The sequence below is a fragment of the Acipenser ruthenus genome, chromosome 1, assembly GCF_902713425.1.
Source record: "Acipenser ruthenus chromosome 1, fAciRut3.2 maternal haplotype, whole genome shotgun sequence".
Taxonomy (NCBI): Eukaryota; Metazoa; Chordata; class Actinopteri; order Acipenseriformes; family Acipenseridae; genus Acipenser; species Acipenser ruthenus.
Genome location: NC_081189.1, coordinates 78,804,675 through 78,824,481, shown reverse-complemented (window position 1 = coordinate 78,824,481; position 19,807 = coordinate 78,804,675). Strand labels below are relative to the sequence as shown.

Here is a 19,807-nt window from a genome sequence, read left to right as displayed (position 1 = left end):
AACAAGAAGAAAAATACTGTACATTACTTAATATAACAGTGATATTTCATACTTTGCTCTTTAAGGGTAATCAGCCAACAAAAATCATAATAAATCTTTACATAATTCATTAAATGCCAGCAATTTAAACAAATTAAGTCTTTACATATTTCACACTTCAGGATTTGATATTTCCCTTACCATCTCGCAGTGATAAACCAGAATACATTTTCAGCTGATTTTAATGCTAATACTGCTCAACAAGTCTATTTAATCTTGAACAATCAGAGTATTGGTATTTACACAAAACAAATACCATTTTTAGTCCAGTGGGTGATGTGTCAGGATTCACTCACAGTCATTGATGGCTTTATTTAGACTTGAACTTATTTAGAAGGTCAGTAGTTTTTTTTTTTTTTTTTTCAGATTAGTTACAATACACACTTAAATGGTCACCTCGTAACAGATCAATCATTACATTATTTCAGCTGACTATTAGGGTTTATAATGTATAATTCTAAGTCTTTTTTTCTCAATAATCAATACAAATGAGTAAGCAGTAATAGCATTAGTTCTTTACTTGGGGGTAAATAAATAGACGTTTTTATTTCAAAGCTATACCAACCTTGCCTTGGTCAGCCATTCATGCATATTATGATATATGAGCAATTTATGTCCCCAGCCATATAACTATGGATTAAATTATAACTATGATTAAATTAACATTGATTAAAAAAAAAAAAAATTCTAGTAAAATATATATATATATATATAAAATTTAATTTGTACTACTTCTAGATAGTATGTGACTATTAAGTACATAAAGAAAGTTTAGACATTGGTCAGTTAACTAAACATCAATGGTAAAAAAAATTGAACTGTAAGTTTTGCACTGATGTTAGAAACATGTTTTTTTTTATTTCAAATGTCTAGGTTGTTATGGTGTTGGCCCTCAGGAAATTCAGAGTAACTGGTCCTGCAATCGTTGTGTAAATGGCGCCTGGACAGCAGTAAGTAGCCGTTTTCATTAGTTCTGAACAAGATTCAAGCTGAAACAAGCCTGCATCCCCATCGTCCTTCACTAAATACAGAAGCAACACATTGGGATATATTCAGTTACAGTAGTCTCTGTGTATAGGAACACTTCACCTAAGGGAACACCCTTGTGGTGAAACAGATTTTTCCCATTGTAAATGCTCAGTCTAAAGGAACAGGAACTTCGCTTAAAAGAACACCTTCTTGGCACCAGTACTGTTTTGTAAAAAAAATAAGAACCGCCGTCATGTAATTGATTTGTTTTGTATTCTGATTTCCACGAGTGCACCTCATCGCAACAAAATGGCATGTAAACAAATGGCAAAATGCGCCGCTGTTGCTCTTGCAATACAAAGTTGGAAATGGTTCAAGCTCTTGAAAAAAACCTGAATCAGACACAAGTCACAGAGCAATTTGGTGTTTCCAGTTCTTGTGAGTTGCTTCACCATTCTGTTAAATAATGTGCATGTCTTGTATATTGCTGCTGCATTTTGTAACATGTGTAGGGGTGCTGTGTTAATTTAGTTTGACAGTTCATTTATTAACGCTGTTAACCCTAAGTAACACCCATTATCTTTGCCTCTGCCATTGTGATAGACAGAAACACACCCGCCTGATCATTTCATAGTACATATCGATTTAACCTTTTTGCCCGCGTGTTGTCTTGCATTAGTTTTATTAACGTTAGTTTGTCTATTACTTTATTATTATAGTTTATTAACATACACTTACCTTTTGTTTTGCTTTTACTTATTGTGTCTGGTGGCTAACTCCGTCTTAGAGAACACTTAGGCTATAAGAACACTGCTTGCTTCCCGAGGGGGTGTTCTCTTATCTTATACTGTGATATAATTAGTGATGGATCTAAATACCTTATAAATGGCCCAAGGTTATAAAAATCAAGCATCCCACAGTTCAATCAATTTATGGAAAAAAAATGCATGTCGATCTATTATAATATCCCCAATTGTTTTAGTTTTCAAATGCATGATACGTTTTAGATTTTGACTTTTTTAAAAAGGTAAAATGGTTGTTCCCATTAAAACAGGTAACCATCAGATGCTGTCTAAGACTTGCCCGTCCATGTATCATTGTAATTTTGGGCTGAAGTATAGGGCTCCAAAAGGTTGAATGAGTTAATCAGAACAGAAAATAAATGGTTTATTTACTATGATTTACATATTTAAATCAAAGTGCTCTGGGAATTAAAGCTGTATCACCACCTGAGCTGCAGGGGGAGGAGGAGGAGGAGGGGGGGGGGGGGGGGGGGGATTATCATTTTATTAATTTAAATGAATTATAAAAGCTAATAAAGGGCTATCCTCAGGCAGTATTAACAATTACAAAATATTAACATGAAATAATTGCATGAAATAATTAAATGGTATTTGTCTTTGTATTAAAATGAAGAGAACAGGAACTTTGAAATTGTACATTTTGTAGATTAGGTATTAAATATTTCATTAGGGGGTCTGAGTTCCATTGATATTCGTCATTGGAGATGCATTTGGAATTAAAATTACCTATTAATTAATTGATTTTTAAAAGCTTTAATTTGCCCCCCAGGCAAGGCCTTGTCATGCTTGAAATTATGTCCCTTTGGTGACTGTCAAAATAACTTGTATAGTATTTTAAGTGTTCCAACGTTTAAAATCAAGAGTTTGCCCTTATGTAAAAATAAAGATTGTTCCAAGAACAATTCAGAAATTCAAAAAATAAAAAAGAAGCCGTACAAAAAAAAAAACATATTGAGGTTAGCCAGCATTTACATTTTGTAATAGGTTTTTAAGTTCCAGAACAAATGTTTTACCATGTATAGTGTAAACACAAGAGAACATCCCATGATTTACAAACAACATTTTCATTCTTAAGTCACAGGTCAGCTTTGTATTTCTTTTTTTTAATCGTATTTGTATTTTCTAATTTAATTTTTTTTTTTAAGCCAAATTACTTCAGGAGAAAACCATACTGATTATTGACTCAGTATGTGTAAATATGCAAATAAAATATAACATCACAATTATATTAAACAAATATAAGACATTATATTTGTTAAAGCCATAACATATTATATAATGATTTAATGTTCAAAAACTACTATAGTAAATTAAAATGATGTGTCAATTACCTTTATTAAAACAAAACAAAACAAAACAAAAAAACACTCAAGTTGCAGTTTAGATTTTTGTATGTTTTACTTTGTATTTTCTGTTTCTGAGCCCTAATAGCTGCATTACTCCCTCAGTACTAATACAATCGAGATGGCCTTTAATGATAATGATGCAAAATGCTAAATAAACAACTTCATTGTAAATCAGACTAGTTGAGTTTACTTAAAAACAACAGAGAATGTCATTGTCTTAAAAAAAAAACATCCAATGTAATGTCATTCAGTTCATACAATTTGGATAATTTGAGTTCCAGTAAACTGCACAAGTTCAGGTAACTCTAATTTAATTTTAGTAACTGTTTATAGTAGTTTGTATTATATGTAGATACGTTTCAGAATGCTTTTTGTATATTCTGAAATCCACCCCCACCACTCTTAAGGTCAACACAGCCAACTTGTGTCTTGAATTCTTTCAGTTTTTTTCAGTCTTATCAGGTATCAAATGGTGTGAAAATATGTCATCAGTCATGCTGGAGAAATCTGTTTGAAGCAGCAGCTTGTCTGCAATATTCCAGGTTTTCAATCCTGATAGTATACTTGCATTTCAGCACAACCCATCATGATGCTGGCTTCACTGAAGCTGAATGGAAACAAATGGCTCTGTAAAGGCAAAAATGATATTTGAGCTGTGTTGTATTGGCATTTGTTTAATTAATCTTTTGTAAATGGGTCTGTTTTCTTCAGTTTGTCAGCATTAATGTGATGCAGTCTACTGCAAGTAATACATAAACAACCCGTGTGACAGCTTTGTGATTTGTAGCTTTACAATAGCAGTGGCAGTGACAGTGACACTCCAGTGATGGGGAAGTGTTTTACTCAAATAAATGGAAGTATGACTTGCTTAATGTAATGTGCTTACTTCATTTTTATTCAGGAGTGCTGTCTCTGCAATTTGAGAGGTGGCGCACTGAAGCAAACTACTGACAACAAGTAAGGCCTGTTTTTATGATGGAAATCTAACTGACAGGAATTAGATGCATTAGAAATCTAGTTTCTGTTCATTTTGGAAATCAGGAATCAGAGATTAAATCAGTGTCAGAGAATATTATATTTAAGTTAAATATCATATCTGAAAAGGCCTGATAACTCATGGAGTCACTTCAAGCACATATTTCAGCTGTTCTGGAGGGGAAGCACTTTTCTGTGAATTCAGGGTTGGAAATGTGTTGTAAAGTCAGTTTTTTCAATGGTTCCTAAAGTTGTCACTTCTGTGATGGTTCTTCAGGAAACATCAGTAATGTCTGTTATCCTGAGTACTGGTAGAGAAACACCCAACTAAGAAGCATACAGTCAGCCCTTTATCAAAGCCTGTCAGATCAGCATTGTGACTGAAACAGACTCGCAACAGAGACATATGTATCTTTTTTGATACAGAATGCATGTCAGTAATTTAATTTTGCTGTATTCTTTAACAAATCGTATGAGGGATTTACATATAGTACATTTAGTAATGACCTGCATTTATCTAAATCTGACTAATATACACATTTGGTTCAGTATTGTAAAAAAAACCCAATGTTTTAGTTTGTCAAAAACAAAGTTCTGAAAATGCTCTAAAAGTGTAATGTTGCATTGTTTGCTTCTTGATTTTGCAGGTGGGCACATGTGATGTGTGCAGTGGCAATACCTGAAGTGAAGTTCACAAACCAAACAGAACGCAACCCCATTGACCCCAGCCAAATACCTTTGCAGAGATCCAAACTGGTGAGCAAATAGAGGTTTAACCTTCACTATCACTGAGCTCAAAAAAAGCTTAATATGGATCACCTTAAATCACTTCTGTTATCCACTCGCATTTATGACTTCTTGCCTAAAGATGCAGTGCTTTTTGTCATATAGATAGTGTATCGCAAATACTTAACCCTTCCGCTCTGGTGAACATTCAACCTATTTGAAGTCTGACAGACATAACGTGACTTTCGGCTTGTGTATTAGGACAAATATCCACTGAAAGCATACCATATTATACCTTTTTGATCAGCTGAGAATCTGAAGATTATTAAGAGAATAACATTTTCACTCAATGATGAAATATACCCTATGACTACCTAATTTGAATGTAAAAAATAAGTTTTAAAATATTCTCAAATTAATCTTTCTTTTGAATCGTATTGGGGCTTTGTAAGATACATGTACAACAAATCCATTTTCAGTTGCAACTAAAATACCTGAAATGCATGCCTGCCTTTGCTTGTTACAGCTACCCGCATGTTCTGACTGCTGTGCTGCATATCGTGTCATTGAGCACTCACATTGATTTCAGAATGACATTGCAGTGCGATAGAAACCCAGAATGAACAATGGCAGGATTTACATTTTTCAAAAAACCTGTGGAGACTTGAACTGTGACCAAACCAACTTCAACCAAGAATTCAACTAGTGCGATACCCTGAATCAGATTTTTTTAAATGTTCTCACTGCAACTATATGGGCATCCAATGCTTTACAATAGGCTATGATACTGTATTGGGCAAGCCACTATTTTCACATCTCACAACTGCAGCAGACTCGTTTTTAATATTTCAACCTCTTTTCAGTCCCAGTTTGGGGTGCTGTACATTTTTAGAGGTAAACTCCCATTGGAGAAGCTAGTGGAAGTAAACAAGGACTTATTTACTCAACATACATTTATACAAACTGAACATGCAATGTACTAAGACAGAAAAAAAATCAGAATTCAGGTAAGATAAATACTATTTACTTGATATTTCCCCTTTTAAAGGACATCTACCTCGGTGATAGGGGATGCAACGTTCCTGCTAGCCGCTCGCCACGTCGCCACGAGCGAAAGTATTTTCTGTGTGGCTAAACTAATTTTCACCTTGTTCGCCACAGTAGTGAAACCATTAAAACTGGGTGTAAATCAGACTAAACAGCATGATTTCTATTAATTATCCCTTTTTATTATATATATAAATTAGCCCATTGAAATCACTCTAGCTTGTTCACGTAACATAACCATAGCAACGCTGTACCGGAAGGTGTGTAAATAACTTTTTCATGGCGTCGAAATTACAGAAATGTTTTTAAAACAGAAAATAAAGCACACAACCTCACGAAACACACAGCTTATTTTTTTTTCTGTTAGATACAGTAGGTCCCTATCTCCGTTGTTTAATCAGAGGCGGCGGGGGGGGGGGGGGGGGGTGTGGGGGGACAATAAGGTTGGTCAGTGAATATTTATTTAACCATATAAACTACCAGTGCACAGTCAGTACACCCTCGATAGCTAACTTGGGATCCAAGTTGAACCTGGTTGAACCTGAAGCAAACATTGATTGACAGTGAATGCGAAGGCTTTCGCACAACAAAACTCATATAACCAGTCCCAACCGACAATTCGGTTTTCCTTAGAAGTTATTCCACAGAGCACTGAAGCTGCCTCACACTGTGCAGATAAACAGTTTGGGACAATAACATTGTTTTCACAAGCACAACTGTCAGCTAAGAAAGGCGCTGATGTCTTTTTATTGTTCAAGAAAGCAATTGCATTCCAAGAATGCTAATATTCTCCAGACTTCTTCATATTGATGTGAGGAAGCGAAGGGGGAAAATGGTGTGTTTAATTGCCTGATGTGTGCTGCGTGACCTGGTACTCTCTCATGATGATTCATGAATAATCAATGCTATGATGTTTAAGCGCCAACTGTACTTTATAGTTAGGGCGTCTGTTTTTTGTTTTTTTATTAATTTCATTTTTTGGTGCTTATTTTTAGCTATTTTCGAGTTATATGTCAATCGTTTTTTTTTTTTTTGGGTTGTTTGTTTGTTTTTCCGGGGCTTTTGCTTTTTATATACTGAATGAAATTATTGTTTTCGGATAATTTCATTTTTTCCTGTCACAATGTATATTGTAACTCGACAGAACTTGCACACCTTTTCAATTATACCTTATCTTCTTTCTTATCTTCCACATTTTAAATTCCATGAGTGTGTAAATATTCCCTATCAAATTGGAATATAGTGAGCAAGAACAATCCTCCGTAAGAGCAGTCCTCTGTTTCTTGTATCTCATTTTAAATCTTGCAAGCATGTTACAATCCTCCATTAGAAATGTAGGAATTTGTTGCCACTCAGTAGTTGGAGTGGGTTTAAGTATTCAGAACGAATCAATGCGAGATACAAGTCAGGAAGGAGGGACATTGCCCAACTGCACTGCACAAAGTTTTTTTGGCAGGTTATTTAAAGAAAATTAGAAATCAGAGGGAAAGGTGTCAAGTCAACGTGAATTGAGCAACCATTTCCAGTGTTTTTCCAGTGTTTATTAGATATACAGTCAACCCTCATTATACTGCCAGGTAAGGGCCATGGGTAAAACGGGTAATAAAGCGAGGGTGGTATTATAGTGAGGGTCAAAAAATCCCCCCCAAAAAAACCCTTCTATGTTTGCAATTTTAGTTCTACAATTATCTCAGGCATTTCTATAAAACATAAATCTTTTTCAACACAACAGTAGGCCTACTAGTGAAGTCTTATTCTTTTCCCATGTGTATGCAACATAAATGGTTACTTTTGAGGAACAGTTATATAGTTAGTGTCAAATCATTTAGTGTCAAATCACCCAAACAACAATTCCATAAAAACAAAAAAGCGAACGATTTCAATATGTTTTTTACGGTACTGGTCATTTTAACTTTTCTGTTTGTGGCACGACTATAAGTCTGCTGAAACTCTCCCCCATTGAACGATGCCATCTATTTATTTCACAAAGCAATTTAAGCTCAATGCTTCAAGTAGCCCACAGCATTATCATTTAAGCAGTAGAAAAAAAGGAAAAACGTTGAATATGTACAGGCAACACTTTTCTTTTAAAAAACGAAAAGTAAAAAACTATTCTGCTGTTTACAAAACTGATGTTTTAGTTTGTTAGCCTTCATTTGTGCAAAACTTGTATGTAAACAAACAAGCTTCTCATCGTACATTTCTTTTTTTTTTTTTTTTTTTTAAAAACATTTACTGTGGTTTATAAAAGTCTCTTATTTCAGACTGTGTCAAGCCTTTCAAGGTTAAACAAATCGACCTGAGACCTTAGATAAGTTAAATGCTATATCTTTGGGATTACAGCTGTCACTCCTTTCAAAAAAGCAATGTCTGCAAAGCTTCACGAGCCTGTAGCTGGGATGCTAGTTTAGACCCCAGTCCTGGAGAGCTACTGGGCCTGCTGATTTTCGTTTAAAACGAGTTCACAGTTACTTAATTGCACCAATTATTGGCTTAATTAGTCAAGATTAACACGTATTCCAGATCTTTAGCCACTGATGAGTACCTGCAGGATAGACACCTATAGAGACCTGTGTTTTGAGTGATTTGATTTCAAACATCTAATTTGTAAGCAGGTATGTATTAGTTGTCTTTACTCAATGCCATGTAAACATAGCCATATCTAACCCACTGTTCTCTTGCTGTTTCTCAGACAATAAAAAAAACAGAAAGACTGGGAGAAAAAAAGATGTGCACCAACCCTTGTGGGAATTTATTATTTCTGCCGAAGCTGGTTGTGCATATTTATTGCAATCAGGCTGCCATGTAATACCTCAATTAACAGCTTCAGGAAGATCCAGATTGCATATTTATCACAACGTTATGCCCTTTATTGACAGAAGAGCCATAACAAATCCGAAATACATTCAGGGCAGGCTGCAGACTATTAATCTCCAAGGCTCCAGGCCACACTTGTGCATGTACAGACCAAGTATATGGCAATGAAAGGAAACTGTCATACCTCAACCTTGCCATATCAGAGCAACACAGAAACAACCTGAAATTAGTAAAAAGTAAAATGAGCAATTCACAGCTATTTATATTGTTTTTTTTTTTTTGTATGTACATTGCTTCAGGGTAGAATCCTATATGTGTTTTAACCATGGGGAGCCATCACTGGAGGTGTCACTGTCAGTGTGTCTATGTACTTGCCTTTAAGCATAGAGGTGTTTCATTTAGGAAACAGATACTTTATTAGGATACTCATTTGTGCATTTAAGCATGTCTGAGTATTGTAGGTGGCCAGGCTAGTTTTTTTTGTAAATATAGGTTGGTTATAAAAATTAACAATGTCATTCCTGCTAGTAAAACATTATTTGTCTACATAATTATAAAACAAAGCCTACTAATGACAGCCATTTGATATTTAACAGATAAGGTAGGTTACTTAATATGGTTTAGTGGCTTCAAAGAGCACATTAAACTGCATCTGCTTCTCTTGTCTAAAATGATTATTGAATTATTTCAACTCATTATGCACAAGGACCATTTGGTCGCTCTTGTTTATTTTAGTCACTGTCTGCTTTAGAATATAACATTAAATTGGGAAATAGGAACTGCAGTGATGGCCCCAGGTTCTTTCTGGCTAGTAATTTGTATTTGACAAGTGAACCGAGTAGTCGCAAGTGTGCTTTGTGTGGGAAACATTATTCTGAAAAGGAATTTACTAACTGCATGAAGAGCCGAGCTCCTGCCATTCCAAGGTTGGCTTACTCCATAACATTCCGCTTTGGTGCCTTTACAATAAGAAAATAAAAATACAAAAACACCTAAAGGGAAATATTAGCAAGCTTGAGAGCCTCAATTTGTAGGTTTGAAAGGTAGATCAATTGTGAAAACCGAGTGCTTTTGCAGTGGGTTTTCTAGCTCAATACTGGAATCAGATGAAGCAGATCTGAGCATTGTACTTTAGGAGGAAATCAGTATGACAGCTGTTACGATTTCTTCTTGGGTTTTAAAGGATCAATCTCTGCAGTGGAATTGAACTAATCGATCGGATCTCGCTCAGCCTTAGACTTACTGAATATTTCAATTAACCAAAAAATGCTTTTTTAAAATAATTATTTAATATTTTCACACTTCTTGGTATTTGATATTTTGTTGTATTTGTCTGTCTGTACTCTGAGTTAGTATATGTGCCTTATTTATACCTACACACATACTCCATAATCCCAGCTTTCGGCCTATACATTAAGTTTGTCTGTGGTAGTAGTACAGAAGGTGTACGTGGATTTTGATCTCAGTTATTGTCCTTAAATTATTATTATTACATTTCTTAGCAGACGCCCTTATCCAGGGCGACTTACAATTGTTACAAGATATCACATTATTTTTACATACAATTACCCATTTATACAGCTGGGTTTTTACTGGAGCAATCTAGGTAAAGTACCTTGCTCAAGGGTACAACAGCAGTGAGCTTTTTGGAATACTGTCGCTTATGGTTTAAGCAGGCATAATCAGTATTAACTCCCCAGTATTTGTCCCCCTGCATCAGGATTTGTCTTTCCGTGTACAGTGCTTGGTGCTTTAAATGCAGGGCCGGTTTCATCAGATAGGTATACTCATCTACAATGCACGCAAATCAATGTGGTTATTTATTTGACTTATGTCATGTGATTGTATTATCCACTAGACCTGTATAGGCTGGCTCTGTTTGAGTTGATATGCAACTAAAGTACAACATATTATGACAAACAACAGATAAGTTCACTGAGGTTAAACAGACCTGTGAAACCTACTCACTGTATGACTATTCTGTATTTTAGCTATTGTTGCTTAACATCAGGAGACAAACAAGAGAGAGTATGGCATAATATTATAGATCTACATATTTACCATTATCGAGCCTGATTGAAGTAATTTCATATATGAACAGTAGATTATTTATGATCTGGGCTCACAGCAAAAGAAGGAAGGAAACTAAGGAACATTGCTGGATGATTAAGAGGTATCAACTGCTTCACACAAAAACACAGTTGATTCATATTTTAGATCTGCATCCCAACAAGATACTGTGGACTGTACACTGCAGTAAGGCCTCATGGATTTTCTGGTTAAGCTATAAAAGAACATGTAGATGTTAGGATACATAATGTATTCAGATTCTAGGAATACTTCTGTTAAAGACCCATCCCTCAATCATTGCTTAGTTGCTCCTTCATCCAGGCTTACATTGATTTGTGTCTAATGGCAAAGCAAGAATCAAACCAATACAATAAGGCTGTTTACTGTGGACTGTAAATCAAAGCCCTGGAGTAAAAAGAGTGAGGTAACAACCCAGTTCAACCAATTGCATAGTATCGTGATGGCATATGTTCCCTAAAGAGTCAAGTCTTATAAGAGAAAGCAACTGAAAATGACACGGAAAAGTCACAACAGAACAAGTGGAATAATCTTGTGACTCTGCAGAGAATTTACCAGGAGGATTGATAAAATTTGAGATAAAAAAACGGCTTGGCGTGCATGCACAATTTGAATGCAAACTAAACAATGAACTGTGGGAGTAGATATGAAAAATGCATGGGTCTGAATTGCATGCCAAAACACATTCTGAACACATAGCAAAAATGCCAGCAATAGAGCGTTGTATCTAAAGGATTAACTCAGGGGTCTTCACAAGGTCAACTCTTAACGGTCTGTTTACATAATGGATGCATGTTACTTTGTTTTATGTGTCAACTTAAAAAAATATTCAAATGATGCTGTTAGCGTTTTATGAAGGACTTTTCTATAAACTTAGGTTACCAGACAAGCTGCATGCATAAATGACCACCAAACATGTATTGTCATTTTAAAAAGAAATCTGCTTTATCCTTTGTACTTGCAGAGCCAAAGGTGAGATCTTAATTTCACATTTCATAGAACATTTACTTTTCACAGATGGTTTAGGTGCTTGTGCTATATCCTGAGGGATACTGTCTCAGTTGGTCACAGGCTTGCTGCTGGGTGTGGGCATTAGCATAACAGTGGCAGAAGTGTTAAATGAAATATGAGCTGTTAAAATATGAGATGAGATGAGATCCTCCCAATAGTACTCAAAGAAATTAGTTATTTACGAAACGTTAACTAAGATCATGCAACAGTTTCTTGAGACAAAGGTTGTACCGACAGACTGGAGAATTGCAAACGTAACACTGATCCACGAAAAGGGAGACAAAACCGAACCAGGTTAACTACAGACCAATAAGCTTGATAGTATATGTAAACTTATGGAAACTATAATAAGATCCAAAATGGAAAATTACCTATATGGTAACAGTATCCCGGGAGACAGTCAGCATGGTTTTAGGAAAGGGAGATGATTTTTTTGAGGATGCAACATCGACAATGGGTAATTGCGAAGCATATGACATGGTTTATTTGATTTCCAGACAGCTTTTGATAAAGTCTCTTATAAAAGATTAATTCTCAAACTGAATGCTGTAGGGATTCAAGGAACTGCATACACATGGATTAGTGAGTGGTTAACATGTAGAAAACAGAAAGTACCGATTAGAGGAGAAACCTCAAAATGGAGCGAGGGTAACTAGTGAAATACTACAGGGATCAGTGTTCGGTCCTCTGCTCTTCCTAATCTACATTAATGACTTAGATTCTGGTATAGTAAGCAAACTTGTTAAATTTGTAGACAACACAAAAATAGGAGGAGTGGCAAACACTGTTCAGCAGCAAAGGTCATTCAAAATGATCTAGACAGCATTCAGAACTGGGCAGTCACATGGCAAATGACATTTAATATAGAAAAGTGTAATGTGTAAAATGTCCAATTATAAATACCATATAATCTATGAAAAAGATCTAGGAGTTTATGTTGATTCAAAACTGTCTTCATCTGAACAATGTCGGGAAGCTATAAAAAAGGCCAACAAAATGCTCGGATATATAGTGAAAAGTGTTGAATTTAAGTCAATGGAAGTAATTTTAAAACTTTACAATGCATTTGTAGGACCTCATCTAGAATATTGTGTTCAGTTCTGGTCACCTCGCTACAAAAAGGATATTGCTGCTCTAGAAAGAGTGCAAAGAAGAGCAACCAGAATTATTCCTGGTTTAAAAGGCATGTCATATGCAGGCAGGCTAAAATAATTGAATGTATTCAGTCTTGAACAAAGAAGACTACGCGGTGATCTGATTCAAGCATTCAAAATTCTAAAAGGTATTGACAATGTCGACCCAGGGGACTTTTCCAACCTGAAAAAAAGAAACAAGGAACAGGAGGTCACAAATGGAGATTAGATAAAGGGGCATTCAGAACAGAAAACAGGAGGCACTTTTTTACACAGAGAATTGTGTGAGTCTGGAACCAACTCTGAAGCTGACACCCTGGGATCCTTCAAGAAGCTGCTTGATGAGATTCTGAGATCAATGAGGTACTAACAACCAAACAAGCAAGATGGGCCGAATGGCCTCCTCTCGTTTTTAACCTTTCTTATGTTCATTATCAGCATCACTACTCAGGCAGGAGTCAAGCATTGTGTGTCAGAAGAAATTAAAAGCCTGAAGCATTAACAGGCTTCAGCAAGAAGATCTGGCTGTGGATATAGGGGTCCCTCCTCCTTTTTTTTTTTTTTTTTTTTAGTAGATAAGTGAGCATATTATTTTTGTATCCAGTGCTAACATCATGCTAGGATAGGATACACTTTGCCTAATTACATAGTGACTTTGATAGTGCAGATTCAAAGAAGGAATATTGTAGTGAATACAGTATCTTACAACAACAATGTTTTAGTTTCTGTGTACAGTGAGAATGATGATTGAAGCATACTGGAAAGGGTTTTTCTTACATAGCTGATCAATCACCCCCCCACCCCCCGAAAAGAATTATGGCAGATCTAACTTTAAAAGACTATGGATGTTTGTTTGTTCTTTCCCTACTGCCCTGGTAAAATCATTATAACAATACGATTTTCATAATCACCATCATCATTTATGTTAAGAAATGTATTCTGAAAGTCATTGTCATTATGCTCAACAGAAAATATTTTGTTTTGACTAAAATATCATTTTTTATCAGGATATGTGCTTTCTGATTTCCAATGATACCACTTAAAATATCTACATTTTTCAGTAGCTTGTTTTTATGGAATACAAGTCTTCTAATAGCGATAAGGTTGTAACATTGAATTGATTGCCATCTCTACTACTAGATTGATCCGGTTCAAATTCAGACCGCTGAAGGCAGATTACAATTTTTTGAAGAATGCTTGACAATATAATATTTTACTAACACATTACAGAATGGCCAAACAACAATATACAATTCTTCTTTAAAACATAGAAGCTAGTGCTTTTGACACTTATTATTTATAAGCAGTAACCACAGAGGCAAAATCAGTTAACATAATGGGATGTGAGCTGAGTTCTCTATTGGCACATGCTGGCTGGACACACTTGGAAACCACCATGAGCATGTGTCTTTTTCCCCACTTCCCCTCTTAGAGACCCACAAACATACAGTTAGAAAATACCTTCTGAATAAGGTGGAACTAGAAGGGATGCACATAAACTCACATCTGCCTGTGCCTGCACAGGTCATTGGTCTTTTTTTAAAATTTTTTTTAACTAATCAATGCTTCTTAAATGCTTGACTGACAGCCGTTGAAAACTAATGTCACGTTTCCATATGCCATCGGGACAGAACTGAAAGCAATTTGAGATCCGTCACGGTCGTTTCGATCAGCAGCAGACCAAGCTTGTAAAACAAACTTGTTTGATTTAAAACTATAATCCCTAGTTAGGATTGTTGGCAAGCAGAACTCATTCTCACCAAATGGCTGTGGTGTGAAGGAGGAAGTTACCGATGAGGGATACAAAAGGTTTGTGTTAAAAGCATACAAAAAGAAGCTAGAATGGAGGTCTTCTCAATTAATTGTACTGTCAGGAAAATGTTGGATATAGGTGAATGCACTTATAAATGGTAGTAACAAAAGCGTGGTACAGCCTATAAACAATCTTTAACCTTTGTGTAACGTCCTGTTGCAGATTGGATTGTAGTTGGAACCAATGGCAGCCCCAGCTTGATACTGGAACAAGATTGTTTTTTTGGACTGGTTGGAATAGTGACATAACAAACTCTTTGTTGGCAGAGGAGAAACCAAACAGACTTCTGAAGTGAAGAATTTCTCAAATCCTCTGTGGTGAATTAGAATAACATTTTATTACAGACATGATTTATTTTTTAATGTTTAACTGTAAAAGGGTGTGGGAGTTCACTGGTAGATTGTGAGAGAGAGATGGAGGGACTGAGGTTGCAAACGCCACCCAGTCTCAGGTTTTATTTATTTACAACAAAAAAGACTCAGATGCAGTACCACATATCACCACCAGGCTACTAAGCTATCTGCTATCCCTCCTCCCCAACCTCAGAGTTACCATTAATAAACTGAAACTCTCCCTTTGAAAAGTTCCTATTAGAATACCAGATATACTGCTCTATAGAGATGAATCTGCTTCTGCAATGACTGGTAACAATAGGATTAATCACAGTGCCAGAGTACAAAATGCTTTTGCTTTGTGTGTGTGTGTGCCTATGTCCCACTCCTTTCTTTTCTGTGAAGTGTGGGATTTTTTTTCTATTCTATTTAAGTAAGGACAGACAGTTTTACTAGGCTGATACAATTTTAAGTAAAGCACTGCCTTTGGTGATTTAATTGGCAAATTTTATTAAAAGCTTTAGAGGAATGAAGGAATCCTTATTTTTAATAGGCTCTAAAAACTTGAAATTGAAACACTGGAGGTAAATAATTAATATTGAACAGCTGATATACACCCAAATTGCTGCTGTATACCATGTATTAAGTAGCCTGGGTTTAGGTGATTTGCAGTTCCTTCTCTAGGCATTGTATTGTAGGTACTGTTAAAGTGATTTCTTACTTTAAATGATCAGTAACAGTCAATTGTTTTTACTTGTAAGAATTTGCTGATCGCATTGTTTAATGCAACTATTAAGGACCTTCTTGTTAAGGAATCATCCTTATAAACAATTTGACCTTGCTGGGACAAATATGAAAAACAAAGATACAATCATACAAATGAGAGAAATTACTGCATTATGGTCATACTCGGTGGAACTATCAAAGATCAATTATAAGTACTGTAGGCCAAGACATTGTTTAACAAGTCATTGATACTGCCAATAGTTAATCCGTTCTAATGTACTGAACCTTACTACATTGACCACAGTAAAAAATGTATTAAAGCATAGTGAAAGCATGGTAAAGCAGACAATGACATAGTAAAGCCCAGAGAAGAGTGGTAAAGCATATTAATAAACATGGTTAATGCACAGTATAGCCACAGGAAAAGCAAGGGAAAACTGCAAAAGAGCAGTAAATCCACTGTACAGAAGAATCTTTCTTTCCTATTGTGTAGGGCACAATTATTTTTTGTTCTGTTTCATGCCTGGTAACCAGATACTTCTGATTTGTTAAAAAGCTTAGCTCAGTAGAAAGCTACTTGCTGTGTTTTACTTAATTATGTTATTGCCGTGTTTAAAAATAAACAGTATTTTTATTATGAAAGTCTGACTTAATTTTCATTTGGCAAAATATTTATAGAAAATTGATATTATAAAAATGATTCAGTAATTATTTGTGAAAATGAGTAACACTTGCTGCATGGTGAAAACACAACAAAATAAAATGTGTTTTTGCACAAATTATGATTTATTAAGCCACGGCTTTATATTAATATTATGTTTGTATTGCAAACTTGTAAAGGTAAAATGTTTTATTCATGCTTTAAATGATCATTATTTTCCATAAAAAACTAATCTACCAGTCTTTCATAAGTAGCTGTTGCTGAGATAAATTAGATCTGTTTTTGGTTTACATTTCCTAACACACTTTTGGCAGCTTTTCAGTTTTCAGTCATAAACCCATCTGGCACAGTTATGAGCCACTTGGCTCAGACAGACAGACTGTATTTATCGGGGTAATATATAGCCTGTGCAGCAAGGTTGTAGGCTTGTCAGTACCTGTAATAATTCTGAATTCCTCAACCAAGATTTTTTTTTCTTGTTTGGCTCATGGCAGACACTTGATTGTTGCTAATAATGGCACGTTATCCTGTATTAAAACTGTTATTGAGTTTCGACTTGTTTAAAGTACAGAACATAAAGTAACATCCAAAGGCATGGGCGTTGGGCAATGACACATTGTGCAGGAAGCTGTACCAAGGTCAAGCTAACCTATTAAAGAAATGTCTAAATATAATGTGTATGTCATTGTAGTAGAGGAAGATTTTCTTAAATAAAAGAATATTAACTACCAACTACTAGGTAGAAACAGTTTTTCTCATTTGAAAGAGTGACCAGGCCAAGATAGCAGACAAGCAGCCCACATTGGTACATAATAAATACCTCAAAGACATTCCAGTTAGTGGGCATTTAAAACAGATGTATTGAAGGCTGAATAATCAATACAGGTATTTTGAGCTTTGTAAAGCCCAAAAACATGTTGGATTGGTTGGTTGGATTAGACCATTAGGATTCAAAATAAGTTTAATGTTACTTTGCTCAAGAGGTACTTCACTTATGTCCTATTCACTTATAGGGTTCATTGAAGCTACTAACCAAAGACCTTCCTCTTGGTCAGCATCACGTTTGTGTTAAAGTATGCAGATATGCCAACCTGCTCTAAACACAACACATTATGCTTTACATGAATATGATCCAGAACCTGACGGTGAGTTTAGATTCCTGGTTTGCTGGCAGGTCTGGAGAATTAGCAAACAGCATTCTGATGCCAAGGGTCAACACTGGTACAATGGTTATAGGAGACATTGTGCCAGCTGTGTTCATGATTTTTTGCAATGGAGTGTGTATGATGTCAACAGACATTTATTGCTAATGTTCTCTTAGAAATCTGGTGCATTTTATAAATATACAGTACTCCATGCTAACCATGTTTTTTTTTAATACATACTGTGCATAATTACCTGATTCCGGGGATGGTGTTGATCAAATCTCATTTGCATAAAAGCTGCCAATTATGATTCCTGGTAAGTATCGCGTGAAAGCAAGTATTTTTCTTCTACCAAAAGAAAAAGCATCCATCTGTGTATTTTCAGTCAGGGTATAACGCTATAAAAATGAGTCATTTCGATTAGAGACAAGATGTGAAGCTACAGCAGTATTTTTGTTTTGTTATTTGAACGTGCATTTGTTTTAACAGCATGTTGCCTGATTTACATAATGACAAACAGGATTGTGGAAGCAGGCCTGGTGACATATTTCTGCTGTGAAAGTTTTAACTTTCAATTTCAATATATGGAAAGTGGTAGTGATGTTGTATGTTACAAATAAACTGTTCCTTGGAACGTAATGAATATATCCCCGGGAGGTTTCCTGCGTTTCTCATATTTTGTTATTCACGATACTGAATAAAAACAAAACAACAAGGCTATTGGATTGTCATTTTGATTATGATCCCATTTGCCCTACAGATGATTACAACTTGCCATCATCATGTATTTATTTAATCTAAAGCCATGATACAACTAATGTAGATAGTAGGATATCCCTTGGCTTCAAAATATGCTGTCAACACATTCATACTGTAGTAGTGAAATAACATTTGGGAACATGTGCTTGTGCGAATTCGTTAGCGGCAACCAAAAAAAGAAATGAGAGGCAATTCAGGAGCAACTGACATTCCCTTTAAGAAGATTGTAGCCCTTGTGATTGCCTTTGCCGTGATATTAATGAAGAAAAAGTTGTTGAGCTTAAATTGCTTTGTGAAATAAATAGATGGTATCGTTCAATGGGGGATAGTATTCAGCACGCTTAAAGTCGTGCCACAAACACTGACGTTCAAATGACAGTACAGTAAAAAAAAACGCTTGTTTGTTTTTATGGAATTGTTTGGGTGACTTGAAACTAAATGAGTGTTTGTTTATTTATTTATTTATTTATTTATTTATTTATTTATTTATTTATTTATTTATTTGTTTTAAGTATAAACTGTTCCTCAAAAGTAACCATGTACAGTATGTTTCATACAGATGGGAAAAGATGATAAAACATCACTATACTGCCGTGTTAAGAACTAGTACTGTAGTTTTAAAAAAAAGATTAATGTTTTATTAAAATGTCCTGGAGATACTATACTGTAATTGTATAACAAAAAATTAAAACGTTTTAATTCATTGCAAACATAGAAAGTTGTGTGTGTTGTTTTTTTTTTTTTTGGTTTTGTTTTTTTGACCCTCACGATAACGCCACCCTCGCTTATTGCCCGTTTTTGCCCATGGCCCTTACCTGGCGGTATAAAGAGGGTTGACTGTATTTCATGTTCAGGAAGTAGTACTCAGGGAGACGGTGTTGAATTCTCAAAATGTTTGTTTTATTTGAAACTACAAAGAATTACTGTCAGGGGCCGGAATTCACGACACCAAAATAATAACCCTATGTTTTAGTCTTGGCACTTTCACTGCATATTGTCTCCGGTCACAGCTCACACGCTCGCTCAGTCACATCCACAGTTTCTCATTCAAGTTCAGCACTGGACTGTCTCCAGTCCCCAGGCTCATGCACCCCCTTATTATATAACCTCCTGTAGTTTCCCACCGCTGTCTGGCTCATCAACCAGTCACATCCATGCTCTGCAACCCCTGAAAACAGCAACGCACATTCTCCCCACTCATTCACTCACTCCCCCTTCCCATGCTAAGCAACGGCATGACATGATCCACTTACAATACATGTAACATATAAAAGACAAGCGAGACAAACTGAACAGACAAGAAGTCCTGCAACAAAGCATTTGGCTGGGTCGTTAAAATATATATTTTTAATTTTAAAGTAAAAAATATATGAAAGCATGACAACCTTTATGTACAGAATTCTTCACTAATATACAA

At 35.5% G+C, this 19,807-nt stretch overlaps 1 protein-coding gene across 4 annotated transcripts in view; it reads left to right on the top strand.

The window, feature by feature from the left end:
* The window catches only part of kdm4c (lysine (K)-specific demethylase 4C), a 221,347-nt gene that overhangs the window by 153,743 nt on the left and 47,797 nt on the right, over positions 1-19,807 (top strand). For all 4 annotated transcript variants that reach the window (XM_059030251.1, XM_059030246.1, XM_059030260.1 and 1 more), the window contains 3 exons: positions 913-989; positions 4,059-4,114; positions 4,780-4,888. In XM_059030251.1, coding sequence (XP_058886234.1) covers positions 913-989; positions 4,059-4,114; positions 4,780-4,888 — 242 coding nt within the window. The remainder of the gene's footprint in view (positions 1-912; positions 990-4,058; positions 4,115-4,779; positions 4,889-19,807) is intronic.